Below are 27,319 nucleotides of genomic sequence, written 5' to 3'. Positions count from 1 at the left end.
AATGGTGGTAACCAGAGGCTGGGAAGGATAGCAGGGAGGCAGACAGAGATTGGTTAACAAATACAAAATTACACCAAGTGAGATTCCATTTGAATAAGTTGTAGTGTTCTGTGGCACTGCAGAATGAGTACAATTGGCAATACATTTTATATTTTCAAATAGCTAGAAAAGCAGACTGTGAATGTTGCTAAACACAAAGAAATGATAAATGCTTGAGGAGATGGATATACTAATTACCCTGATCATTACTCTTAGCACACATATATTGAAATATCACACCAAACCCCATAAACATTATGTGTCAATTAAAAACAATAAAAGAAACAAAAAGAATACCAAAAGAGAAATTCCAAAATATTCTGATTAAACATATTAATTACTATGACTGGACTAAATCCGTAGTGACAACTACCTGCATATACACATGCAGGTTCACCTGTTAAAATTCCAGTCACTTTATAGTCAGCCTACACACAATCTTCTGTAAGACTGAAAAATGAGATTCCTTCTTTGTGTTTATTTTCTGAGTTTATCATAATCCTTTAATTTAGCCACATGTCTTATTTCATTTTTGGTTCCAAAATGTCCTCTAGAAAATTGCTGAGGTGAACTCTGAACTATTTACTCTCTCTAAAGAGGAGTAAAGAAGCTGAGAAACCACAATCAGAGGGAGGAACTAGGACTCCCTGGATTATATTATGTACAAACAGCTACAATATCATCTCCATCCCGCAAAAAAATAAAGAAAAAGAAATAAACAAGTAGATCCATATCAAGAAAAAAGTATGTGTACTGGGTGGTTAAAGACACAAGAAGAAACAATTTTTTAAAAAAATCAAAGCGTTTGAAGTGTGCAGTAAAATGTGCCCATTCATATGCACATCCTTATCTCCTTAAATGTCAAAGTATTTCATAACTCAAGCCTCCATCTTTCTCATAAAGATATATGCTTCTGCTCCTCAAGAGTAGAGACAATGCTGTGGAACAAAGTAGGCTTTCACAAAATGTTTTCAAACAAACCATTTGTCTACAGCACTGGACAGCAGTGAATGTATACACAGGGAAAATAAAGGGGATGAGGCCCTTTTGTTTCTGAAACATGTTCCTCTCCCAAATAAAATAACGAGGAGATAACAAACGGCCATGGGCTTGTCAGGGAAGTCTGAAAGAAGCTGTGCTTCCATTTCTTTCTCTTCCCTATGACTCCTCCTCCTTTGCTTGAATGTCCCTGAGATAACATTTCACTGTAAACTAACAAGAAAGATGTGGCTGAAGGTTTTCCTAAGTGCACAATAACCACTGGGTCTCTCTCATGGGCGAATTATCAGATGTAGAATAAGACTCTTGGCTGTGTCAATTTCTAACATAATTGTTTAGATGACAAATGATTATCTAAAATAGGTTTTCACACAAAGATGATGCTTAGAAAGCTTCTCTTCAGTATGAATGACCAGACGGTACGATGTTTCCTCTCACCACAGATTTTCTTCAGCGGTGATATTCAAAAACTCTTTCCCTAACAGGAATTCGTGGATGTTGACTGAAGTGTGTAAAAGGTCTTCCCACATCTGTTACAATGGTAGGGTTTCTCCCAGGATGAATCCGTTGATGTCGAGTGAGGAGGAATGAGCGGCAATTGAAGGCGCTTCCATATTCGCTGCACTCTCTGGGCTACTCTCAGTCTGGATGATGGAGTGTTGAACCAGATCTGTGCTCTCGCAAGAAACGTTCCCACTCTGGATGCGTTCATGGGACTTCTCTGCAGTGTGAATCCGCTGGTGCCTTGTGAGGGGTGACCTGCGGTTGAAGGCCTTCCCGCACTCCACGCACTCATAGGGCTTCTCTCCAGTGTGGATGCTGAAGTGTCGAATGAGGTTTGTGGTCCGACAAAAGGCTTTCCCACATTGGATGCATACGTAGGGCTTCTCTCCAGTATGAATCCACTGGTGCCTTGTGAGCCCTGACATGCGGGTAAAAGCCTTTCCACACTGTAAACACTCATAGGGCTTCTCTCCAGTGTGGATGTTGAAGTGTCGAATGAGGTCTTTTCGAATGCTAAAGGCTTTCCCACATTCTTTGCACTCAAAAGGCTTTTCTCCGGTGTGGGCTCTTTCATGCAAGACATAGGTGGAGTAGTGAGTGAAGGCCTTTCCACATTGACTGCACACAAAAGGCTTCTCACCAGTGTGAATCCGCTCATGCTGCTTGAGGTGTGACCTGCAGTTGAAGGCCTTCCCACACTCAAGGCACTTAAAGGGCCTCTCCCCAGTGTGGATAAAGAAGTGTTGAATGAGGGCTGTACTCTCATAAAAGCCTTTTCCACATTCGCTGCATGCGAAGGGTTTCTTCTCATTGTGGCTCTTGTTATGCAAAACATAATTGGAGCGGTAGGTGAAGGCCTTTCCACATTCATTGCACACAAAAGGCTTCTCTCCACTGTGAACCCGCTGGTGCCGTGTCAGGTGTGACCCGCGGTTGAAGGTCCTTCCACATTCGCTGCACACAAAGGGCTTATCTCCATTGTGAGTCCGCTGGTGCCGTGTGAGGTGTGACCTGCGGTTGAAGTCTTTCCCACACTCCATGCATTTATAGGGCTTCTCCCCAGTATGGATGATGTGATGCTGAAGGAGGTGTTTGCTCTTGCCGAAGGCTTTCCCACATTCTGGGCAATCATAGGGCTTCACACGAGGGTGAATCTGCTCATGCTGAACAAGGAAGCAATTATCATTAAACATTTCCTCGAATTTATAGGAATTTTCCCCTTCGTGAATCAGGGAATCTGTAACTGGTCCATATGAGTCAAATCCATAAAGAGCATCTTCTGGTGAGACTTGGTTCTGTATCATCATTGAACATATACCATCAGCTGTCGCCAAACCTTCATTTTCAAGGCTCATTTTCCCATGGAGATTCTCACTCTGTGGGTCTGTCCCTGGTCTCAAAAAGTATTCCTGCATTTCAGATGGCCCATCCTGATCCATGGTCTGCCCAAAATAGGAGTATCCTGGGACTCCCTGTGCCAGCTGTTCCTGGAGTGAGACTTCCTCAGGCAAGGCCAGGTGAGAAGGGATAGGCTCTACGGTCTCAGGTTTTGTGCTGTCACCTGAAGGGAATACAATACACAAAAGAGCTTATTAAGATAGTATAGAAGAGGCCGGGCGCGGTGGCTCAAGCCTGTAATCCCAGCACTTTGGGAGGCCGAGGCGAGCGGATCATGAGGTCAGGAGATCAAGACCATCCTGGCTAACATGGTGAAACCCCGTCTCTACTAAAAATTACAAAAAACTAGCCGGGCGAGGTGGCGGGCGCCTGTAGTCCCAGCTCCTCGGGAGGCTGAGGCAGGAGAATGGCGTGAACCCGGGAGGCGGAGCTTGCAGTGAGCTGAGATCTGGCCACTGCACTCCAGCCAGGGCCACAGAGCGAGACTCCGTCTCAAAAAAAAAAAAGATAGTATATAGAAGAAATGAAACCACCATTTTGGTGAGAACAATAAGATGAAAATAGTGATGATTTGAAAATAGCTATGATTTGATGGGCTGGGTACAGTGTCTGATGCCTGTAATCCCAGCACTTTGGGAGGCTGAGGCAGGTGGATCACTTGAGGTCAGGAGTTCGAGACCAGCCTGGCCAACATGGTGAAACCCCATGTCTACTAAAAATACAAAAATTGGCCAGGCTTGGTGGCAGGCACCTATAATCCCAGCTACTTGGGAGGTTGAGACAGAAGGATCGCTTGAACCTGGGAGGTGGAGGCTGCAGTGAGCCAAGACTGAGCCACTACACTCCAGCCTGGGTGACAGAGGGAAACCCATCTCAAAAAAAGGCCAGGCGCGGTGGCTCACGCCTAAAATCCCAGCACTTTGGTTTGGGAGGTTGAGGCGGCTCACCCATGATCTGCCCACCTCAGCTTCCGAGGTAGCTGGACTACAGGCATATGCCACCATGCCTGGCTTTTTTGTTTGTTTGTTTTTTGTTTTTTTACATGGAATTTCACTCTGTTGCCTAGGCTGGAGCACAGTGGCATGATCTCAGCTCACTGCAACTTCTGCCTCCTGGGTCCAAGCGACTCTCCTGAATCAGCCTCCCGATTGGCTGAGATTACAGGTGTGCACCACCATGCTGGGCTCATTTTTTTGCATTTTTAGAGATGGGGTCTCACCATGTTGGCCAGATTGGTCTGGAACTCCTGACCTCAGGTAATCTGTCCACCTCGGCCTTCCAAAATGCTAGAATTACAGGCGTGAACCATCCCGCCTGGCTAAATTTTTTGTATTTTTTTTTTATAGAGATGGGGTTTCACCATGTTGCCCAAGCTGGTCTCAAACTCCTGGGCTCAAGTAATCCGCCCACCTCTGCCTCCAAAGTGCTGGGATTATAGACATGACCCACTGTGCCTGGCCAACTCTTGAAATTTTAAAAGAGAAACCCAGAGGGAGAAGCTCAAGCAGAGTACAGACTGGAATAGAGATCCCCACTCACAGTCAAGATGCGACTAGGTGGACAACATATGACGACACTGTATGGTGAGCTTGCTCAAGAACATGTCAAGGTGCTACAAGAGGCCAGGGAAGGGGCACTTAATGTAGCCTAGATGGGGCAGGGCCAGGAAGAGGCCCAGGAAGCTTCCCAGAGGATGCTTCATGAGCTTAAAGTGAGAAGGACATATTAGCCTTAGGACATAGAATATACAAAGACACAGAGTCTTCAGTGAATCTAGGGGACTGCAGTGAGACGAGGCAGCCCCATGAGAAGTTAAGGCTGGTCAGGATTCAGTGACAGGAAGGGGCAGAGAGGAAGCTGATGCTCAAGATTCTGCTTCAGGGACAGCCAGGGATGGCCACGGCTACTCCTAGGACAGAGCTCCTAGGACAAAGCGTGAACAGTATCCTGGTAGACATATAGAATCCACTGTGTCAGAGTGAAAAATAGGCGGAAAGGCTAACAAACAACTGGATCTTGAAAAAAGAAAATAATAAAACTTCTGCCAGGCGCGGTGGCTCACGCCTGTAATCCCAGCACTTTGGGAGGCCGAGGCTGGCAGATCACAAGGTCAGGAGATCGAGACCATCCTGGCTAACACGGTGAAACCCTGTCTCTACTAAAAGTACAAAAAATTAGCCGGGCGTGGTGGCGGGTGCCTGTAGTCCCAGCTACTTGGGAGGCTGAGGCAGGAGAATGGGATGAACCCAGGAGGTGGAGTTTGCAGTGAGCCAAGATCGCGCCACTGCACTTCTGCCTGGGAGACAGTGAGACTCCGTTTAAAGAAAAAGAAAAAAAAAGAAAATAATAAAACTTTATTTCAAGACAATAAAGATCTACCTGAATGAAGAAACTGATAATATAAAGTTACCAATTCTCTCAAAACTGATCCAGAAATTCAATACAAGCCTGAGAAACAATAACCTGAAAACACTAGAAAAAGACACAGTCTGAAAGGTACTGCCTGTAATCCTGGCTACTCAGGAAGCTGAGCCCAGGAGTTCAAGACCAGCCTGGGCAACATAGCCAGATCCCATCTCTTAAAAAAAAATAGTAATAATAAATAAAAAGAATGTGTGGATTAGCCTTGGAGAGTATTTAAGAGTAACAAGGATTGGCTATGAGATAACTGATGAAGCCAACATAAAAGTGAAGATCAGAGTAAGAAGAGAACCAAAGTCCAGAGAGAATAGAGAAAGAGAATCTAAGAGGGCCCAATACTCAAGCACAAACTAGGAAAACTCTGTGCTGAATTGTGAGTTCATACTAAAGGGAGGTTAAGAGTGTAGCTCTGGAGTCAAAACATCTCAGTTCAAATCTTGCCTGCACCACATCAGCTGATGTCAGAGAAATGATTTAGCTGATCCTAGTCTCCACTTCCTCATCTGAAAAACAGAAACTCTCAGATTCTGTCTCATAGGGTGTGATGAGGGTTAAATAGGAAAATTGTTGGCTGGGCACGGTGGCTCATGCCTGTAATCCTGTGACTTTTGGGAGGCTAAGGCAGAAGAATTGCTTGAGGCCCAGAGTTCAAGAGTAGCCTGGGCAATATAGCAAGACCCCGTCTCTACAAAAAAATTAATAAATTAGCCAGACATTGTAGCGTGAGCCTGTAGTTCCAGCTACTTTGCAGAATTGCTTGAGCCCAGGAGTTTAAGGCTACAGTGAGCTACAATGGTGCCACTGCACTCCAGCCTGGGCGACAGAGCAAAATCCTGTCTCTTAAAAAAGGGGAAAATTTCTATAAAGCACTTGGCACAGTGCTAGACAGTACATAAGAGATCGGTAAATTGTGGGCCATCATCAGTTATCATATGGTCACTGTTGTATTTGAAAATTAGGAATGAAAGGAGTGACCTTACAATGGTTTCTGTGCTGTGATACAGAGAAACCTACCACAGGGACTCAAACAGTAAAATGAAATGATGTTTTTTTGTTTGTTTGTTGTTTTGAGATGGGGTCTTGCTCTGTCATCCAGTCCGGAGTACAGTGGTGTGATCTTGGCTCACTGCAACCTCCACCTCCCAGGCTCAAGCGATTCTCCTACCTCATCCTCCTAAGTAGCTGGGATTATAGGCACCTGCCACCACACTCAGCTAATTTTTTTATTTTTAGTAGAGATGGGGTTTCACCATGATGGCCAGGCTGGTAACTCCTGACCTCAAGTGATCTGCCTGCCTAGACCTCCCAAAAGGAAACGATGTTATCAGGTGATGATGAAGATGTGGAGCACTGGAAGCTTTCACATGTCCATGGTCAGAAAGTGAAATGGTACATTCTGCAGAACTGCTGGGCAGTTTCTTTTAAAGCTGAACATGGCCACACAGGGTAGCTCATGCCTATAATCCCAGCACTTTGGGAGGCCAAGGAGGGGAGATCAGTGCAGGCCACGAGTTCAAGATGAGCCTGGGCAACACAATGAGACCCCATCTCTACGAAAGATAATAAAGAAAAAAAGAAAGCTGAATATACAACCTACTCCATGACCTGATGTGTACACACATTAGAGTATATTCTAACAGAATTTACTGTTAACAGAAAATTGAGAAACCAGTATTTACATCCACCAGAAAATATGAACAATAATACTCTCAGCAACATCCTTTATAATATCCAAAAACTGAAAACAACAGGAACATCCATCAGCAGGGTAATGGACAAATGAATGGCAGTTTCACATACAATGAGAAATACAACATATTGAGAATGAACCAACTCCGACTGTATATAAACACGTGAAAAGAAAACACAGACGTGATGATCAAAAGACAGATCTGTCAGAGAACACACTGTGCAGTTCAACAACAGCCAACCAATCTATGCTCCTGAAGTCTAAATACGAGTGAATAGAATTAAAGAGGCTGGCCGGGCACGGTGGCTCAAGCCTGTAATCCCAGCACTTTGGGAGGCCAAGGCGGGCGGATCACGAGGTCAGGAGATCAAGACCATCCTGGCTAACATGGTGAAACCCCATCTCTACTAAAAAATACAAAAAACTAGCTGGGCGAGGTGGCGAGCGCCTGTAGTCCCAGCTACTCGGGAGACTGAGGCAGGAGAATGGCGTGAACCCGGGAGGCGGAGCTTGCAGTGAGCTGAGATCTGGCCACTGCACTCCCGTCTGGGCCACAGAGCGAGACTCCATCTCAAAAAAAAAAAGAATTAAAGAAGCTATCGAGGGCATAAAACTCTGATGAGGAGCTGGATATCGCCTATGTATTGATGTAGGTGGCAGTTACTTTGGTTTATACATAACCAAAAATTCAGTGAGTGGACTTCTGTCTTTTTTTTTTCTTTTTTGAGACAGTATCTCCTTTTGTCGCCTAGGTTGGAGTGCAGTGTCACAATCTCGGCTCATTGCAAGCTCCGCCTCCTGAGTTTAAGCGATTCTTTTGCCTCAGCCCCCCGAGTAGCTGGGACTACAGGTGTGCACCACCATGCCTGGCTAATTGTTTCATATTTTTAGTAGAGACGGGATTTCGCCATGTTGGCCAGGCTGGTCTCAAACTCCTGACCTCAGGAGATCCGCCCGCCTCAGCCTCCCAAAGTGCTGGGATTACAAGCCACCACACCCGGCCTCAGTGAATGGACTTCTTAAGATTCTTGCACAACACAGTATATGAGTTATAGCTTATTCAAAAAGTGAAAGAGATGGACGCTTATTATGATGCCCAGGCTGGTCTCCAACTCCTAGCCTGAAGCAATCCTCCCATCTCAGCCTCCAGAGTAGCTGGGATTAGACGCATCTGGCTTCCATTTCAGGGTTATTAATTGACTTGACTGCATTATTGTTGTATCTCAGAGAATACGGAAGCCCAAGGAGAGAGACAGAGAGGGAGTGGCCAGTAAGTGGAGCAGTCAGAATACACGTAACATTTATCGATAAAGCTGTCTTACACGGTGCAGTTCAAGGTGCCTCACAGCAATTACAACAGTAACATCAAAGATCACTGATCACAAATCACCGCAATAGATGTAATATTAATAAAAAACATTTGAAATACTGCAAGAATTACCAAAATGTGACACAGACAAAAAGTGAGCACATGCTGTTGGAAAAATGGTTGGGACAGACTTGCTCAATTCAGGGTTGCCACAAACATTCAACTTCTAAAAACACAGGAACTGCTAGGTGCAGTAAAGCAAAGCGCAATGAAACAAAGGTATGCCTTTTTTGCCACATACTGTCCCGTTTTACCCACGAGAAAATTGAGGCACTTTTCTGCACTGGCATGGGTATAAAGAAATAAAAAATTCTAAAAAGAAAATTAAGGCACAGAGGATTTCAGTACTTTGCCTAGGAACACACAGCTGACAAGGAGTAGAGCTAGGATTGGACTCTGAGGCATCAGACCTTGGTCTCCCAAGTGCTGTGCTCAGAGGAAATGGAGAACACCCCTGTAAGGTGCCAGGAGTCTCAAAACAAGGAGGCTATAAAGAAGAATGGGAGATATGAGTGGAAGAACTCAATCCTAAGGGAACCGGGCAGCAGAGTGAGGGGTAGACGTGGTGATTCCATACTTCGACATTTCATGAACCACTGAAAAATAAAAAACCGGGAGGGAACTCCAAACAGCAATTTTGTCACATACAGACATTTGCACAAACATCAAAATCAACACTTCACAAAAGAAAGAACTTTTATCAAGAAAAAAATGCAACAAACAGCATCTCACAATGAAGGTATATCTGTTAAACTGAATGAATGAATTTTCTGAGGTGTTCATTGCAGTGGCCTTATTATCCTTACTCACTGAGGATGGGGATGCTGGGAAAATTAAATGAGAAGAGTATCAACAGAGAAACAACAAAAATATGTAGGAAGTAGTAGTGCCAAGGAATGTGTGAGCCTCAGAGAACAAGAACTAGATGGTCACTTCATTCCACACAATAGCTAAGCCAGAAAAAGCCACTATGAAAAGACAGTGATAGGAGCAGACCCATAAAGGGAAGCCAGCACAAGATACCCAGTGTTAGTCCCACAAGGCGCCTGGCTGCAAATCCTGCCTTTGGGTTCTATAAAACATGCCCATTTCCTGGTAACGCATCCCTCTCCTTTGGCTGTGACCAAAAGCAAACTACATTTCTCAGCCAATCCTTTCTAAGTAAGACACAAAGAGATCAGGAAGAATCAAGGGAGTCAAAATAATGCGGCCAGGCGCGGTGGCTCACGCCTGTAATCCCAGCACTTTGGGAGGCCAAGGTGGGCAGATCACCTGAGGTCGGGAGTTTGAGACCAGCCTGACCAACATGGAGAAACCCCATCTCTACTAAAAATATAAAATAAGCTGAGTGTGGGGGCACATGCCTATAATCCTAGCTACTCTGGAGGCTGAGGCAGGAGAATCACTTGAATCTGGGAGGCGGAGGTTGTGGTGAGCCAAGATCGCGCCATTGCACTCCAGCCTGGGCAACAAGAGCAAAACTGTGTCTCAAAAAAAAAAAAAAAAAAAAGAAAAAAAAAATTGAGTCAGGCTTTGGGAAACAGGAGGGCTGGCTCCCAAGACCTAGTCCACTAGCCTGGCCTGAAGCCAGAATGAAGCTGAATTAGGCTAGAATGAAGCTGCTTTCAGGTGCCCCTGATGTTGCAGAGGAGAGGACAGGCTTACCCAGTGCGACCAGAAGCCCACAGGTCTCCAGCATCACCTCCACGTACAAGGCCCTCTGGGTCACGTCCAACTGCCCCCACTCCTCCTGGGTAAATGTCACAGCCACGTCCTCGAAGGTCACAGACTCCTGAAAAGTCAAACAGAGCCAGTAATGTTTCCTTTGCAACTGTGGAAGAGGATTAGAACCTGTCACTCCAGCACTGCAAAAGATGCACAGAGAATCAAAGGCCAAATCACCAAGCACCTCCAAAGGGCCAAGATCTGTGCTAGGATCAAGGTGAATGTGGACACTGCCTTGCATGGATTACAGCAGCGAAGAGGAGACAGAAGAGGCCGAGGCAGGAGAATTGCTTGAACCTGGGAGGTGGAGGCTGCAGTGAGTTGAGATCGTGCCACTGCACTCCAGCCTGGCAACACAGCAAGACTCCATCTTTAAAAAAAAAAAAAAAAAAAAGCCTCCTATGCAGGAAACCACTAGAACTTGACACAGAAATAAGGTCAGGACAATCCGAAGTGGACTGAGAGGCACAGACAGTAAGCGCTCTGACATATCAGAAAAATGGGAAAGAATAATAATAAAAACATCAACACCGGCAACAATAACAGGAACAGTAACTGAGTCTTACCGATCCTCCCTGTGAGCCTGCCTCATGCTGACAGGTTTACATGCCATGGTAAAGTGACTGAAAGTCCCCAGCTCAGGAGCTAGACTCCTGAGGTTTAAAACCAAATTCCTGAAATCAACATGTGCCTGCTATGTGACCTTGGGGACCTCATTTCATTTCGCTGAGCCTCGATTTCCAGGTCAGTATAACCGTGTTTCCCACTTCATCAAGAATAGTCGGCCGGGCGCGGTGGCTCACGCCTGTAATCCCAGCACTTTGGGAGGCCGAGACGGGCGGATCACGAGGTCAGGAGATCGAGACCATCCTGGCTAACACGGTGAAACCCCGTCTCTACTAAAAATACAAAAAACTAGCCGGGCGAGGTGGTGGGCGCCTGTAGTCCCAGCTACTCGGGAGGCTGAGGCAGGAGAATGGCGTAAACCTGGGAGGCGGAGCTTGCAGTGAGCTGAGATCCGGCCACTGCACTCCAGCCCGGGCGACAGAGCAAGACTCCGCCTCAAAAAAAAAAAGAATAGTCAAGGCTGGGCACGGTGGTTCACGTCTGTAATCCCAGCACTTTGGGAGGCTGAGGCACGTGGATCACCTGAGGTCAGGAATTCGAGACCAGCCTGACCAACATGGTGAGACCCCGTCTCTATTAAGAATACAAAAAGTAGCCAGGTGTGGTGGCACAAACCTGCAATCCCAGCTACTAGGGAGGCTGAGGCAGAATAGCAGCTTGAACCTGGGAGGCAGAGGTTGCAGTGAGCCAAGATTATGCCACTGCACTCCAGCCTGGACAACGGAGCGAGACTCTGTCCCCCCACCAAAAAAAAAAAAAAAAGAATAAAAGAACTAAAGAAAAACTGTTTGTAGGTTGGGCATGGTGACTCACACCTGTAATCCCAGCAGTTTGGGAGGCCGAGGTGGGCAGACCATGAGGTCAGGAAATCGAGACCATCCTGGCCGGCAAGGTGAAACCCCATCTCTACTAAAAATACAAAAATTAGCTGGGCGTGGTGGTGTGTGCCTGTAGTCCTAGCTATTTGGCAGGCTGAGGCAGGACAATCACTTGAACGCGGAAGGCGGAGGTTGCAGTGAGCCAAGATCGCACCACTGAACTCTGGCCTGGCAACAGAGCTAGACTCTGTCTCAAAAAAAAAAAAAAAAGGAAAGAAAATGAAACAAAGAAAAACTGTTTGTAAAAAAAAAACAACAACAACAACAAAAAAAAACACTGAGGCAAAGGCTACACACAGCATCTGAATTTACCATCATCATCTCTATGTCACACTCAGAGACCTGAGGCCCAGATCTCAGGTCCCAGAAGCTCTACCAGTCTACCCAAAGTCACATGTCTTCATGTCTTTTTTTTTTTTTTTTTTTTAGATGGTCTCTCTCTGTCACCCAGGCTGGAGTGCAGTGGCACAATGTCGGCTCACTGACCTCCTGTGGTCTAGTGATCCTCCCACCTCAGCCTCCTGCGTAGCTGGGACTACAGGCACAAGATGCCACACCAGTCTAATTTTTTGTATTTTTTGTAGAGATAGGATTTCCCCATGTTGCCCAGGCTGGTCTTGAACTCCTGGGCTCAAGCAATCCACCCACCTCGGCCTCCCAAAGTGCAGGGATTACAGGCGTGAGCCACTCACTATGCCAAGCCCAGAGTCACAGGTCTTATCAACAGAGGCAGGATTTAAGCCCAGGGCCCTCTGGTCTAATTATGTAACCTGACATTTCTCTATTAGCAAAGTTAATGCAGTTAATGAGGATGAAGCATTTCAAATCCATATATCCATTTCAGCCACTCCCATGGACAAGCGCAGAGAAGTGTAGTCATCATCATCCACCTCACCAAAGAATCACCTGAGGTGGTGGCACCTGATCAGGTGTTAGGGCCTGGACCTGCTTCCAGGGAGAATTCACAATGAGCCATCACTTCCTTTTCTACCTGAGTCCTACTAGCAGGTATCCCTGAAGCCAGAATATTCCAGCAGCAAGCAAACAAGAGTCATAGAGGGCACAGCAGGTTGTAGCCATGAGAATATGGGACCATCTGGAGATTATATCTATCCTGGCTGAGTAGGAGAGTACATTCAGCAACATAACCATACAAACGTGCCCTCTCAGAATATGTCAGCAGGTAAGGGAGTAAGGGGAACCACATATAAAACCACCGTGGAAGCCACACAGGTCCCCTGGGAACTCCTTAAACAACCGATATACCATTTTTTAAGTCTACACAGTTCCGCCAGTATGAAAGGCCATGCCTCCTCATGCCCAAGACCACGGCTAGAAGGAGGCCTCATCTTGCAAAGTTTACTTTAGGTGTCAGCCCCAGGCCTCCCAAACCATTGCAGGTAAAGAAGAGGGTAAAAACACAGACTATGATGGTAAACATACCAGTTGTTAGTTTCTGATACTTAAGAGCTACAGTGATGCAAGGCAAGTAATTGAACGTCTGTGACCCTCAAATTGCTCTTGTGTAAAACAATCATGACAATATAACCTAATTCTAAAGAGCTCAGGATTAAGCCGGGTGCGGCGGCTCACACCTGTAATCCCAGCACTTTGGGAGACCAAGGCGGGTGGATCACCTGAGGTCAGGAGTCTAAGACCAGCGTGGCCAACATGGTAAAACCCCGTCTCTACTAAAAATACAAAAATTAGCCAGGCGTGGTGGCGTGCACCTGTACTCCCAGCTACTCAGGAGGCTGAGGCAGGAGAATCGCTTGAAGCCAGAAGGCGGAGTTTGCAGTGAGCCAAGGTCACGCCACTGCACTCCAGCCTGGACGACAGAGCAAGGCTCCGTCTCAAAAAAAAAAAAAAAAAAAAAAATCAGGATTAAACGAGCTGAGGGTTAAATATTACCCACCGATCAGCCCACAGCAAGGACTCAACGACGGTCAGTTAATATCATTCTTCCTAATTATTTTTCTTTGTTCTCATTACGTCCTTGACAAACTCAAATCCACAAGCTTCTTTAATACCATCAGATTCTCTATACAAAAATACCAGACTCTGGGCAAGGGTGTAAGGTGCCACTTTAGCCGGAATTGCCAAAAAAGGCACCTCCAAATACGTGACATCTGGACAGAGGCCAGAAGGATGTGAGACGGAGGCCCCCCACTACACGGGCAGTGTTCGAGGTAAAGGGGGGTCAAGGAGAAAGGCTGGAAAATGGAAGAGGACTCTGTACGGTCAGGTTGGTGGCTCTGAAGAGCAAAGGACCAGGGAAAAACGCAAAGACACAAGGTCAGGGGTGGCTGGCCAGGGGGATGGGGTAGGGGCTGGCAGGCAACAGAGAAGGCTGGATTTAGGGGAAGTGTGATGAGAGCCCTAGAAGGAAGCATCATTCATCCTTCAACCACGGACTGAACACCTATCAGGGGCCAACACTGTTGCAGGACTGCGGATAAAGGAAACGACAAGCCACGGCCATTTCTCTTAAGCGATGGCGACAAAGAAAAATCCTGTGGCTGTCTTGGCTTCCAGCCTGCCCACGAGGCCTCCAGAAATAGCAGAGCAGCAGCAAGGCCGAAACCTCGTCCACTCACCTGCGCCGGAGCCATCCACGCCGCCGCCATCCCGGGAATGCCGCGGATCAGCCGACCACAGCCCTTCTCTGTCCTGGGCGGGGCGACCGCGGCTGACTTTCGCACTCTGAGCCTCAGTTTTCCCCCCAAAAAAATGCGCACAAGGCCCAGGGCGCAGCGTCGGGGCTGAGGAGACGGAGGGCGGCTGCGGAGGCCTAGGCCTCGGTGAGCGCCAGCGGGACGCCTCGTTAGGGGAGAAGCGGGGCGTCAGGCTCCCGCCAAGACGCGGAGAAGGGGCGTAACCGCTTCACTACCCTTCCCTGCTCAGGCCGCAGAACGCGCCCACCCAGCGCTCTAGGCCCCACACTGCTTCAGGGCCAAGCCGGCCCACGGAGATGACGTCACACGAAGAAGCGGAAGTCCCGCCTCCGCCGCCCTGGCCCGGAGAAAACGCTCCTGTCCTGGGCCGTCAATGGCCCAGAGTCCGCGGCCAACACAAGGGACGGTGCCTTCTGGGTAATGCAGTTTTTCCCTTACATCTACCGGGTGTGGGAACTCACCCAGCTCATCCGACTCCACGTAAGTGCGCACCAGAACCCCCGCGTCGTCTTAGGGCTGCCGCTTTAGTATAGGCACAAGTCGGAGGGTCGAAAGGTCCCTTCAAGCTCAGGAAAATCGAGGTCAGGAGGCGGGGATAGTCGCCCCGATTCAGACCCCGAACAAAGGTGCTTACCCTGCTGTGGGCTGGGCCCGCGACTTCTCGCTCGCTTTGCCTCTTTTCTGGATCTTTTCATAGAAGAAAAGGATAAATGAGCAGTTAAAATAGCCACCCAAAGGAGGACGCCTGACAGTGTGCCCAGCCTGCTGGGAAAGGACAGACCGCCCTCTATTGGGCCTCCTTTGGCCGGGCCCAGCCTTCAAAGGATGCAGGGACTTCCGGGTGATGTAATAGGCTTAGCGTTCGCCACGTGTGGACTTCCCATACCCTGAGGTGGGGAGGCTGCTAGTGGAGCAGGCTTGCAGGGAAGCCCAGTACTCCCATTTCAAGCATGATCAGTTTGAAACGTCAGTAAGACCTCAAAGCGTAGTGCCATCTACTCAACCTGTGATTCAACATTGGCAGAGGGTTCGAGAGTGGATATATAAATTTGAGAGTTGTTACCGTAAACTGTTACTTCAAGTCATGATATTAGGTGAGGCTATGAAAAGAATGGATAAGTGACGGGAAAGAAGGGAACCCTGGCCCAACCCAGCATTAACTGGTTGCAGACAGGAGACCAATAAAGTCATGTTAGGATTTTAACAATCCTATGTTATGCAAAAGATATCTATGTTATGCGAAGTCTTCGTAGTCCCCATCAGTAACTTTTTTTTTCTTTTCATGATTATGAAAGAGAATAAAGTCCAGCTTTCAATGGTTTGACGATATATATGGTTATGAAAATAGAAACAAGGTGTGCAGAAAGTACTCCCCAAGAGATTTAATTTCCAGATTGAAAATAACGAATGGAGATGGGGTCAATTTCCTACACGATGCTGTCTATAAAACACTTCTGGAGAAATATTTTTGGCTAAATTAGTGTTCTAGCAACACTGTTATTCATCACTGGCAATAGTAATTTTTGAAAATTGATAAAGACATCATTCTCTTTTTCACATACTTATGACTCTTATAATTAAATTTTTTTTTGAGATGGAGTTTCACTCTTGTTGCCCAGGCTGGAGTGCAATGGCGCGATCCCGGCTCACTGCAACCTCTGCCTCCTGGGTTCAAGCGATTCTTCTGCCTCAGCCTCCCGAGTAGCTGGGATTACAGGCATGAGACCCCACGCGTGGCTATTTTTAGTAGAGACGGGGTTTTTCCATGTTGGTCAGGCTGGTCTCGAACTCCCGACCTCAGGTGATCCGCCCGCCTCAGCCTCCCGAAGTGTTGGGATTACAGATGTGAGCCAACACGCCCGGCCAGACTCTTATAATTAAATTTAAATTTTTTTTCAGAGGCGTATGAACCAGAGCAACTCCATCTTAAATAGGAGCTGGGTAAAATGAAGCTAAAACCTACGAGGCTGCATTCCCAGACAGTTAAGGCATTCTGAGTCACAGGATGAGATAGGAGGTCAGCACCAAATACAGGTCATAAAGACCTTGCTGATAAAATAGGTTGCAGTAAAGGAGCTGGCCGAAACCACCAAAACCAACATGGTGACGAGAGTGACCTCTGGTCGTCCTCACTACTACACTCCCTCCAGTGCCATGACAGTTTAAAAATGCCATGGCAATGTAAGGAAGTTACCCTATGTGGTCTGAAAAGGGGAGGCATGAACAATCCACCCATTGTTTAGCATGTCATCAAGAAATAACCATAAACATGGGCAACCAGCAGCCCTCGGGGCTCCTCTGTCTATGGAGTAGCTATTCTTTATTCCTTTACTTTCTTAATAAACTTGCTTTCACTTTACTCTATGGACTTGCCTTAAATTATTTCTTGCGCGAGATCCAAGAACCCTCTCTTGGGGTATGGATTGGGACCCCTTTCCTATAACATATGCCTGGCCACCACAGAAGAGACTATACTGCAGAAACCCCTGACCCAAAGGCTAACTTTGGCTATGGGGTGAGATCCAGTGACACCTTTCTTGCAAACCACAAAAGGAACAATACTGAGGAGATCCCCCTGATCCAAAGGAAATAGACTGCAGCACTGATTGGAGGACTTTGGGTAAGTGGTGGGGTATCCAAGTTAAGAATGGGATTGGGATAGACACTCAAGTTAGGGGAGTTAGAGTCTCTCCTAAGACAGAGTGGGTTAGAGGCCCCTCTTAATAAAAGGCAAGGACACTAGACCGACCTTGGGTTAGAGGCCCAACTCAGGAGGATTAGAGTCCCTTCTAAGATGTAGGGGATTAGAGACCCCTCTCAGTAAAGTCCCTGTTGGCTAAGAACAGGTTTGGCACCGTGGGATGTTAACTCCTATTCTCTTTGGATTAATTGCCTTGCATTCTTTGTTGATGACTGTGGGCAACAGGGTTAGGCATGTACAGGATCATGGGACACTGGGAGCTTTTTCCTCCCGCAAAAGGGGAAACTTGAGAGCTGAGGGGACTACTGGAAAAAAATACCTTCACGACAGCAGCTGCAGCCGCCTGAACTTTTCAGTGTCACTACAATGGGTGGGTCTTTCTCTGGCCTCCCTGATCATTTCGCCTTGCTTGGGAAAGTATTGCCTGTGGAAAGTATTTCCTGGGAAAATATTACCTGGGAAAGTATTTCCCTTTCTTATCTTTTCTGTTACTCTGTTACTCAGGGCGACCGTCTTCCCCAGAGACACATATTGAAACTCCAAGTCAGAGGTTGGATTAAAGATGATGGGGCCCATCTGGGGGCAAATTTAAGCCTTGCCAGTTTAATATCGGGTGCTAAGCAGAGTGGCTAATGTGTATGTTTTATCGCATGTATTTTGTTCTGGTCAGAATGAAAAAATGTAATTTTCCTTTATAATGCGACTTGGCCCCCAGGGCAATGGTGCCACAAGCCAGATCACTGGGACCACTCAGAGAAAGGGAACACAGAAGCCTCGCATGCCAGCAAGAGGGTAAGAATTTGTTACCAGTCAGATTTCTGACTTCTCTCTCTATGCAAATGGTTGAATGAATGGTAAAATAATAATAATAATAACAACAAATCAATAAATCAGTGTTTATCTCCTCTGTAAAGTTTTGATTAATGTGAAAAAGAATTGTAAGGCTAGTCTTAAGCTGGTGTATTTTGTGCTTTGAATTCGTTTTTCTGTAGGATAAAACATGGGCTTAGAACACCTGTAAGCCCGCTTTTCTTTTTTTTTTTGAGACAGAGTCTCGCTCTGTCGCCCAGGCTGAAGTGCAGTGGCCGGATCTCAGCTCACTGCAAGCTCCACTTCCCGGGTTTACGCCATTCTCCTGCCTCAGCCTCCTGAGTAGCTGGGACTACAGGCGCCTGCCACCTCGCCTGTCTAGTTTTTTGTATATTTTAGTAGAGACGGGGTTTCACCGTGTTCGCCAGGATGGTCTCGATCTCCTGACCTCATGATCCGCCCGTCTCGGCCTCCCAAAGTGCTGGGATTACAGGCTTGAGCCACCGCGCCCGGCCGTAAGCCTGCTTTTCAAGACAACCCAGCAAGCTGGTCAGGTCCCTGAAACAAACAAACTGGATGAAGTCTCCCCCTTGTTTTATGTCCTCGGGAGCTTGACTTTTTAACCATGTAGTGGTACCTTCTCTTGGTCTCTGCCTTCTAGGGAACAGGAATTTTAGGGTTCATGTCATAGTCAGCTCTAAAAATCATATTAAGTAGTTAAAAGCCCTTGCAAGCTCAAAATTAACTACTCTAGGCTTCTGTGAAAGGACGTGGGCATCGTCCCGTGCTGTCGCTCAGTAACTAAGGTTTTTGCACTTTCACAGTGGCAGTCTGGGTTTGATACCCCACCTAGGAAGTAAGTCATTTCTGGTTTAATATCTGCGGGACCTTGTCTGTTCTCCTCCACAGACTGTTTTAAATTGTCCTTTTTCTATGCGCCTAGGAGATAACCTTTGGTAAAGTTCAGAAGCTAGAAATATTGGCTTCTTGGCATGGCTAAAGTTGGGTAATAAGAGATTTGAAAGGATTTCTTTTTTAAAGAGCTCTATGGTTAAAAGTTAGCTTAATTAGGCCGGGCGTGGTGGCTCAAGCCTGTAATCCCAGCACTTTGGGAGGCCGAGACGGGCGGATCACGAGGTCAGGAGATCGAGACCATCCTGGCTAACACGGTGAAACCCCGTCTCTACTAAAAAATACAAAAAACTAGCCAGGCGACGTGGTGGGCGCCTGTAGTCCCAGCTGCTTGGGAGGCTGAGGCAGGAGAATGGCGTAAACCCAGGAGGCGGAGCTTGCAGTGAGCTGAGACCTGGCCACTGCACTCCAGCCTGGGCGGCAGAGCGAGACTCCGTCTCAAAAAAAAAAAAAAAAAAGAAAATGATTATAAGAAGGCATGGGAATGTGGACATTTTTTCTGCCTAAAGTGTTGGACAATTGTTTTAAGTAAGAAAAAAAAATCTAAATATTTAAACAAGTTCTGGAAGGTTTATAAAAATTAATTGTAAGAGATTCTGTGTGTGAACATATTGGCTAAAGTTAAAGGGGATATTACTCAGTTTTTCCATAAATTAAACATTCATCTCAAAAAAAAAAAAGAATCTTACCTTATGGTTAAACATTAAAATTGGGTAAATATGTCTATAAAGATTCTTTTTTTTTTTTTTTTTTGTGAGACAGAGTCTCGCTGTGTCACCCAGGCTGGAGTGCAGTGGCACTATCTTGGCTCACTGCAATCTCCACCTCCTGGGCTCAAGCGATTCTCCTGCCTCAGCCTCCTGGAGTAGCTGGGACTACAGGCACCTGGCTAATTTTTGTATTTTTTTTTTTTTTTCTTTTTGAGACAGAGTATCGCTCTGTTGCCCAGGCTGGAGTGCAGTGGCCCAATCTCCACTCACTGCAAGCTCCACCTCCTCCCGGGTTCACACCATTCCCCTGCCTCAGCCTCTTGAGAAGCTGGGACTACAGGTGCCTGCCGCCATGCCCCACTAATTTTTTTGTATTTTTAGTAGAGACGGGGTTTCACCATGTTAGCCAGGATGGTCTCCATCTCCTGACCTTGTGATCCACCCGCCTCGGCCTCCCAAAGTGCTGGGATTACAGGCGTGAGCCACTGCGCCTGGCCTGATTTTTGTATTTTTAGTAGAGACGGAGTTTTACCATGTTGGTCAGGCTGGTCCGAACTCCTGACCTCATGATCTGTTCACCTCGGCCTCCTAAAGTGCTGGGATTACAGGTGTGAGCCACCACGTCCGGCCATCTATAAGGTTTTATTAAAAATTGGATTTCACATTGATAGTACATTAATGTAAAGGTGAAATTTGGCTTATTTGGTATAAAGATCATACAGGAAGCATTATCAAGTGTGAAATGGTGTTTTGCTTTCTTTGGACTATATATGCATAAATGTGTTATTGCTATATGTTCCAAAATTATGGGAAACTCCTATAATTCTAATTATAGAATTAGAATTATAATATACACTTATATAATATAATGACATATAAGTCATTACAATGACTTAGTGTATATTATTAATAATTATAATTGTTATGTAAAATTTTGTGTGCCACAGAACCAAATTTCCTTATCAATTGTGGCCTTAATAGTGGCTGTCCTTGCCGGGCACGGTGGCTCAAGCCTGTAATCCCAGCACTTTGGGAGGCCGAGACGGGCGGATCACGAGGTCAGGAGATCGAGACCATCCTGGCTAAGACGGTGAAACCCCGTCTCTACTAAAAATACAAAAACTAGCCGGGCGAGGTGGCGGGCGCCTGTAGTCCCAGCTACTCGGGAGGCTGAGGCAGGAGAATGGCGTAAACCCGGGAGGCGGAGCTTGCAGTGAGCTGAGATCTGGCCACTGCACTCCAGTCCGGGCCACAGAGCGAGACTCCGCCTCAAAAAAAAAAAAAAAAAAAAAAAAAAAAAAAAAAAAAAAAAAAAATAGTGGCTGTCCTGAAATTTTTTATCATCCACAGACAATTGTCTTGTTTTAATCATCTTTAGAAGATGGTTTATAATCAACTATAGAACTGCAGGCTGGGCGGGTGCAGTGACTCAAATCTGTAATCCCAGCACTTTGGGAGTCCGAGGAGGGTGGATCACGAGGTCAGGAGTTTGAGACCAGCCTGGCCAATATGGTGAAACCCTGTGTCTACTAAAAATATAAAAAGTTAGCTGAGTGTGGTGGCGCAGGCCTGTAGTCCCAGCTCCTTGGGAGGCTGAGGAAGGAGAATCGCTTGAACCCAGGAGGTGAAGGTTGCAGTGAGCTGGGATTGCGCTACTGGACTCCCGCTCGGGTGACACTGCGAGACTCTGTTTCAAAATAAAAAGAAAAGGGGGGAGCCTGGGCATGGTGGCTCACTCCTGTAATCCCAGTACTTTGGGAGGCCGAGGCAGGCAGATCATAAGGTCAGGAGTTTGAGACCAGCCTGAATATGGTGAAACCCCATCTCTACTAAAAATGTAAAAAGTTAGCCAGGTGTGGTGGCACAGGCCTGTAGTCCTAGCTACTCGGGAGGCTGAAGCAGGAGAATGGTGTGAACCTGGGAGGCGGAGCTTGCAGTGAGCTGAGATCAGGCCACTGTACTCCAGCCTGGGTGACAGAGTGAGACTCCAAAAAAAAAAAAGGCAGGTTTTCTGATAATTTTGGAGATAATGACATTAGAATAGAGGAAAAAACTTTTAGAACTCTCATAGAGAACTGAAATGTTCGTAAGTATCAAACAGAAGTTAACTACATGGACTAAACTGAAGAAGTCTAATGTTTTTAACTTTGTTTAAAACATTGCTCGTCCTTTGTTTTGTTTTTCAGAGTCAAGGAAACTTTTCATTTGAGCTATTTACAGCTTTTACCAGTTGAATATACTCCTGTGACAAAATTTGCAACGTATTTGTTTCTCTCTACCTGATTTCTCCAGAATTTGGAAACTAGTTGTGAGTATTCTTAACTTATGACATATAGTTATTTGCATAAGTGCAATAAGAATCTGTTTTCCAGCCGGGCGCGGTGGCTCAAGCCTGTAATCCCAGCACTTTGGGAGGCCGAGACGGGTGGATCACAAGGTCAAGAGATCGAGACCATCCTGGCTAACATGGTGAAACCCCGTCTGTACTAAAAAATACAAAAAAACTAGCCGGGCGAGGTGGCGGGCGCCTGTAGTCCCAGCTACTCAGGAGGCTGAGGCAGGAGAATGGCATGAACCTGAAAGGCGGAGCTTGCAGTGAGCTGAGATCCGGCCACTGCACTCCAGTTTGGGCAACAGAGCAAGACTCCGTCTCAAAAAAAAAAAAAAAGAATCTGTTTTCCTTTGTAACACATAATTGGAGAAATTGGTTATTTTACCAAGGCTTTGACTAGCATGATGTGCTTTCCTTTAAGGAATCAAAGTTGGCCGGGCGCGGTGGCTCAAGCCTGTAATCCCAGCACTTTGGGAGGCCGAGACGGGCGGATCACGAGGTCAGGAGATCGAGACCATCCTGGCTAACATGGTGAAACCCCGTCTCTACTAAAAATACAAAAACTAGCCGGGCGAGGTGGCAGGCGCCTGTAGTCCCAGCTACTTGGGAGGCTGAGGCAGGAGAATGGCGTAAACCCGGGAGGTGGAGCTTGCAGTGAGCTGAGATCCGGCCACTGCACTCCAGTCGGGAGACAAAGCGAGACTCCGCCTCAAAAAAAAAAAAAAAAAAAAAAAAGGAATCAAAGTTGACTTGTAGAGCCAGTAAAAGCCCTTTGGGGAACTGGCCTCACACCTTGCCTACACAGTCCCTGTACAGGGTTTCTGACCTGTGGTTAAGAATGTCACTTTCTCACAGGTCCAGGAGCTCCACGTTATCTTGGGACCTCAAAAGGAGAGGAATTTACCCAACTTACAGGTATTTGAAGGTACAAACCCATGGCAGGGCTCAGCTTTAAAAACGTCTTATCAGAGATTCTCTATGAAACAAAGTTCCATCAAAGCCAATTAAAAAGCCTATGTGGGCCGGACGCGGTGGCTCATGCCTGTAATCCTAGCACTTTGGGAGGCTGAGGCGACCGGATCACAAGGTCAGGAGATCAAGACCATCCTGGCTAACATGATGAAACCTTGTCTCTACTAAAAATACAAAAAATTACACAGGCGTGGTGGTGGGCACTGTAGTCCCAGCTCCTCGGGAGGCTGAGGCAGGAGAATGGCGTGAACCCGAGAGGCAGAGCTTGCAGTGAGCCGAGATTGTGCCACTGCACTCCAGCCTGGGTGACAGAGCAAGACTCCATCTCAAAAATAAAAAATGAAAAAAGCCTATGTGAAAAATAATTATTCTTGCTGCACTTTATATAAATAATCAGGCCAAGCGTAATAAAGCAAAACAGGCTTACCCTAATTTGTCTTTAGTAAAAATGGGAAACTGGAGAGAGAAATATTGTATTTCAAGAACTATGGTATACTAGTTATTAAATTCTAGTCTCATTAGTTCTTTTTAAGTTTGTTTCTGTAATTTAAGCTAACCCTGCTTATTCCTGTGAACCAACATCTCTGCTTGCTGCTCAGAAGAAACAAGAGGGATGGGTAATGTAAAAATCTGGATCAATAGTCTAATTCTGGGCACATTATAATCAGCTAACAACCCCATGTCAGCTTAGTTCCAACAGTTGCTCAGTTCATGAAAAGCCTTCTAATTTAGTTTACTTGTAATAACTTTACTTATTTTGCTTTACTCTTGTGGAATATATTGCTGTTTTCTCTTTGTGTAGGAATACAGGACAAGCTTACTGAATGTTTTCTTTCTATTCTTTTTTCTTTGACGGAGTCTCACTCTGTTGCCCAGGCTGGAGTGCAGTGGTGCGATCTCAGCTCACTCTGCCTCTCGGGTTCAAGCGATTCTCCTGCCTCAGCCTCCTGACTAGCTGGGATTATAGGCATGAGCCACCACGCCCCACTAATTTTTTGTATTTTTAGTAGAAACGGGGTTTCATCATGTTAGCCAGGATGGTCTTGATCTCCTGACCTTGTGATCCACCTGCCTCCGCGTCCGAAAGTGCTGGGATTACAGGCGTGAGCCACCGTGCCCGGCTGGAAACTCCTGTTTTTAAAACTATCAGATCTGGTAAGACTCCATCATTATCACAGCAGCGCAGGAAAGACCCGGCCCCATAGTTCAGTCACCCCCCACCGATCCCTCCCATGACACATGAGAATTGTGAGAGTTACAATTCAAGATGAGATTTGGGTGGGCATACAGCCAAACCATATCATATGGGGTCTCACTATGTTACCCAGGCCGTCCGTGAACTCCTAGCCTCAAGTGATCCTTCAGCCTCAGCCTCCCAAGTAGCTGGGACTACAGGTGCACACCACCATGCCTAACTTGGAAATCAAATTTCAACATGAGTTTTGGTGGAGATGAACTATTTCCAGATCTTAGCATCTCCCTTACCTTATGTGTATAAGATGGGATTCACAAAACACACATAGAAGGACTTATATTTATTTGATTTTTAATATATGTACTGCTAAGGTGAGCACTTTCTTGAGTTTTCAAAAATTAAAACCAGTAATTAATAAGGCTTGCCCATAAATAAGGAGAAGAAACCAATCTTAAAAAAGAATTGCAAATAGTATACATAGATACCACCATCCCCTTTCAGACAGTAGAGCTTTGTGGTCTTCCCCTTGAGTTGGCTGGACTTAGTGACTAATTGTGGAAAGTGAAAACAGTAACTTGACAGGAGAAACCTGGCAGACAACCACCTAACCAAGTGATCAAGGTTAGCATCACTTAAGTCAAATTTTTTTTGTGTGTGAGATGGAGTCTTGCTCTGTCGCCCAGGCTGGAGTGCAGTGGCACGATCTCAGCTCACTGCAACCTCCGCCTCCCAGGTTCAAGCCATTCTCCTGCCCCAGCCTCCCGAGTAGCTGGGACTACAGGTGTCCACCACCACGCCCGGCTAATTTTTGTATTTTTAGTAGAGACAGGGTTTCACTGTGTTAGCCAGGATGGTCTCGATCTCCTGACCTCGTGACCCACCTGCCTCAGCCTCCCAAAGTGCTGGGATTATAGGCGTGAGCCACCGTGCCTGGCCCATTTTAGTCATCTTGACATCAAGTAACACCTACTATGATGATACAAGGAGGACACCTTGCCAGTCTGATGTTCGTCCCCTTAACCCACAATTCTAGACTAATAATGAAAAAATATCAGACAAATGCAAATTAAGGGACATTACATGATGAGTACTCCAGAAGTATGTAGATCATGAAAAACAAGAAAAGACAGAGCAACTGTCCCAGATGAAAGAAAACTAAAGCAATAAGATGATTAAGTGAAATGTGGTGTCCTGGACTGGATCCTGCAACTGCAGGTCATTAGTGGAAAAACACTGGTGAAATCCAAATGCAGTGTGTAGTTCAGTTAGTAGTAGTAGTATACCGATGTTAATTCTTAGCTTTGACAAATACGTCATAGACTTGTGATGTATTAACATGAGGTGGAGCTGCATGAAGTTATATAGGAACTCTATAATATCTTTGCTTCTTTACAGCTAAAATTGTCAGAAAATAAAAAGTTTAAAACAAAAAAAGCAAGGAGAGACTTCTGGCATGACAGCATAAGGAGCTCTGTGGGCCCACTTCCCAAGAAAATTATTAAAAACAAAAATGAAAAAAAAAAAAGTCACGTCTCTGGAGATAGTCCTAAGGAGATACATCAAATGAAAAAATATTTATTCAAGAGAATCTGTCCTTCTGTAAGAACTGTGAGAGTCTGTAGTATTTGAACCAAGACCATCTCTTTCCTTCAACCTTCCCAATTCAGTGATACGGAAACTATACTCCACAGTGTTGCAGACAAGAACACAGGGCTCTCCCTCCCAGCTTCCAGACAGAGGGCTGTCTTCTCAGCAGGGTAGGATGTCAGCACTTCTTATCTTGCCACCAGAAACTTGCTGAGGCTAAATCCGTAGTGAGTGTAGCCCCAGAGGCAGGAGCTCCCTTCCTCCACCCATCCAGTGCTGGCGAGATGAAGGGTCTTCCTTGGGCACCTTGATGCTGAGTACTGGGGATTCATCACACTTGCCCCACTGAAAGTTGAAGGGGTGACCTGCCCCTCCACACCTGTGGGTGTTTCTCGTTAGGTGGAACGAGAGACTTGAGAAAAGAAATAAGACACGGAGACAAAGTATAGAGAAAGAAAAGCGGGGCCCAGGGGACCGGCGCTCAGCATACAGAGGACCCACACCGGCCCCGGTCTCTGAGTTCCCTTAGTATTTATTGATAATTATCTTTACCATCTTAAAGATAAGGGAGTGGCTGGACAATAGGATCATTGTAGGGAGGAAATCAGCAGTAAGACATATGAACAAAAATCCCTGTGACATGAATAAGTTTAAAGGAAAATGCTGTGCCTTGATATACATATGCAAACTCTCCATAAACCTTTTAGCAGCATTGCTCCAGCAAGTCCCACCTTATTCCTAAAGGCGGTTTTTTCCTTGCTCAGTAAACAAAGCATACAATCGGGTTTTACACCGAGATGTTCCATTGCCCAGGGACGGGCAGGAGACAAATGCTTTTCTCTTACTTGAGATTAAGAGAATGGTGATGACCTTTCACCAGCAAGCAGTCTTTAGGCACTTGTTTAACAAAGCACATCCTGCACAGCCCAAAATCCTTTAAACTTTAAGTCACCACAGCACATGTCTCTTGCAAGGACAAGGTTGGGGGTAGGGTCACAGATTAACAGCATCTCAAATACAGAACAAAATGGAGTCTCTTATGTCTACTTCCTTCTGTATAGACACAGTAACAGGCTGATCTCTCTTTCTTTTCCCCACAAAAGTCTGTAGTTGTGTACCATGACAGGTACATCTTTTCAGGTACACAGGGCAGCTGAAAAGACATGAGGCCACTGGCCACCCACTAACACTGAGCACTCAGCCCTCAAAGCAGGGATGTCAGAAGTGGACCATTGTTCTCACTCCCAGCTTTAGAGCCCAGATCCAGAGATACTGCCTGAGGGGACAAGCAGAGAACCTGGAAAGAAACATGTGGGGGTAGGCCAACCTGAGGTAGAACAAATATCAAACAGTTTGGGAACCCAAAAAGCCTGATTTTTTGTTTGTTTGTTTTTGAGATGGAGTTTTGCTCTGTCACCCAGGCTGGAGTGCAGTGGCACGACGTCGGCTCACTGCAACCTCCGCCTCCTAGGTTCAAGCTATTCTCTTGCCTCATCCCAAGTAGCTGGGGTTACATTTTTGTAGTTTTTAGTAGAGACAGGGTTTCACCATATTGACCAGGCTGGTCTCGAACTCCTGACCTCAAATGATCCGCCTGCGTTGGCCTCCCAAAGTGCTGGGACTACAGACTACAGCCTGACCAACATGGAGAAACCCTGTCTCGATTAAAATACAAAATTAGTCAGGTATGGTGGTGCATGCCTGTAGTCCCAGCTACTCGGGAGGCTGAGGCAGGAGAATCACTTGAACTTGGGAGGCAGAGGTTGCAGTAAGCT

At 46.2% G+C, this 27,319-nt stretch overlaps 1 protein-coding gene and 1 long non-coding RNA gene across 9 annotated transcripts; one reads left to right on the top strand and one right to left on the bottom strand.

Annotated features, from left to right (window-relative positions):
- Positions 1 to 239: 239 nt before the first annotated feature.
- On the bottom strand, positions 240 to 15,656 carry ZNF460 (zinc finger protein 460). 2 transcript variants are annotated; one of them, XM_033224605.1, is made up of 3 exons: positions 14,960 to 15,656; positions 10,086 to 10,212; positions 240 to 3,103 (listed from the first exon to the last, which is right to left on the bottom strand). In XM_033224605.1, exons 2-3 carry the CDS (start codon positions 10,117 to 10,119, stop codon positions 1,572 to 1,574), a joined length of 1,566 nt encoding a protein of 521 aa, XP_033080496.1. In that variant the 5' UTR covers positions 10,120 to 10,212; positions 14,960 to 15,656; the 3' UTR covers positions 240 to 1,571. The 2 variants fall into 2 exon arrangements, with proteins under 2 accessions (XP_033080496.1, XP_033080495.1); XM_033224604.1 differs by lacking the exon at positions 14,960 to 15,656 and adding an exon at positions 14,248 to 14,599.
- LOC117091806 lies at positions 14,667 to 27,032 on the top strand. Of its 7 annotated transcripts, none has more exons than XR_004440534.1 (4): positions 14,667 to 14,805; positions 16,879 to 17,818; positions 21,645 to 21,766; positions 22,646 to 22,891. It is a non-coding gene; the product is annotated as an uncharacterized LOC117091806 (long non-coding RNA). The 7 variants fall into 7 exon arrangements; XR_004440530.1 differs by lacking the exon at positions 14,667 to 14,805 and adding an exon at positions 26,648 to 27,032 and having other exon boundaries at positions 16,259 to 17,818; positions 22,646 to 22,705; XR_004440531.1 differs by lacking the exon at positions 14,667 to 14,805 and adding an exon at positions 25,353 to 25,537 and having other exon boundaries at positions 16,259 to 17,818; positions 22,646 to 22,705.
- The last annotated feature ends 287 nt before the right edge of the window (positions 27,033 to 27,319 follow it).

The sequence above is a fragment of the Trachypithecus francoisi genome, unplaced genomic scaffold, assembly GCF_009764315.1.
Source record: "Trachypithecus francoisi isolate TF-2019V2 unplaced genomic scaffold, Tfra_2.0 Lachesis_group12, whole genome shotgun sequence".
In the NCBI taxonomy this organism is placed as follows: domain Eukaryota; kingdom Metazoa; phylum Chordata; class Mammalia; order Primates; family Cercopithecidae; genus Trachypithecus; species Trachypithecus francoisi.
This window is presented reverse-complemented; position numbering and strand designations above follow the sequence as displayed.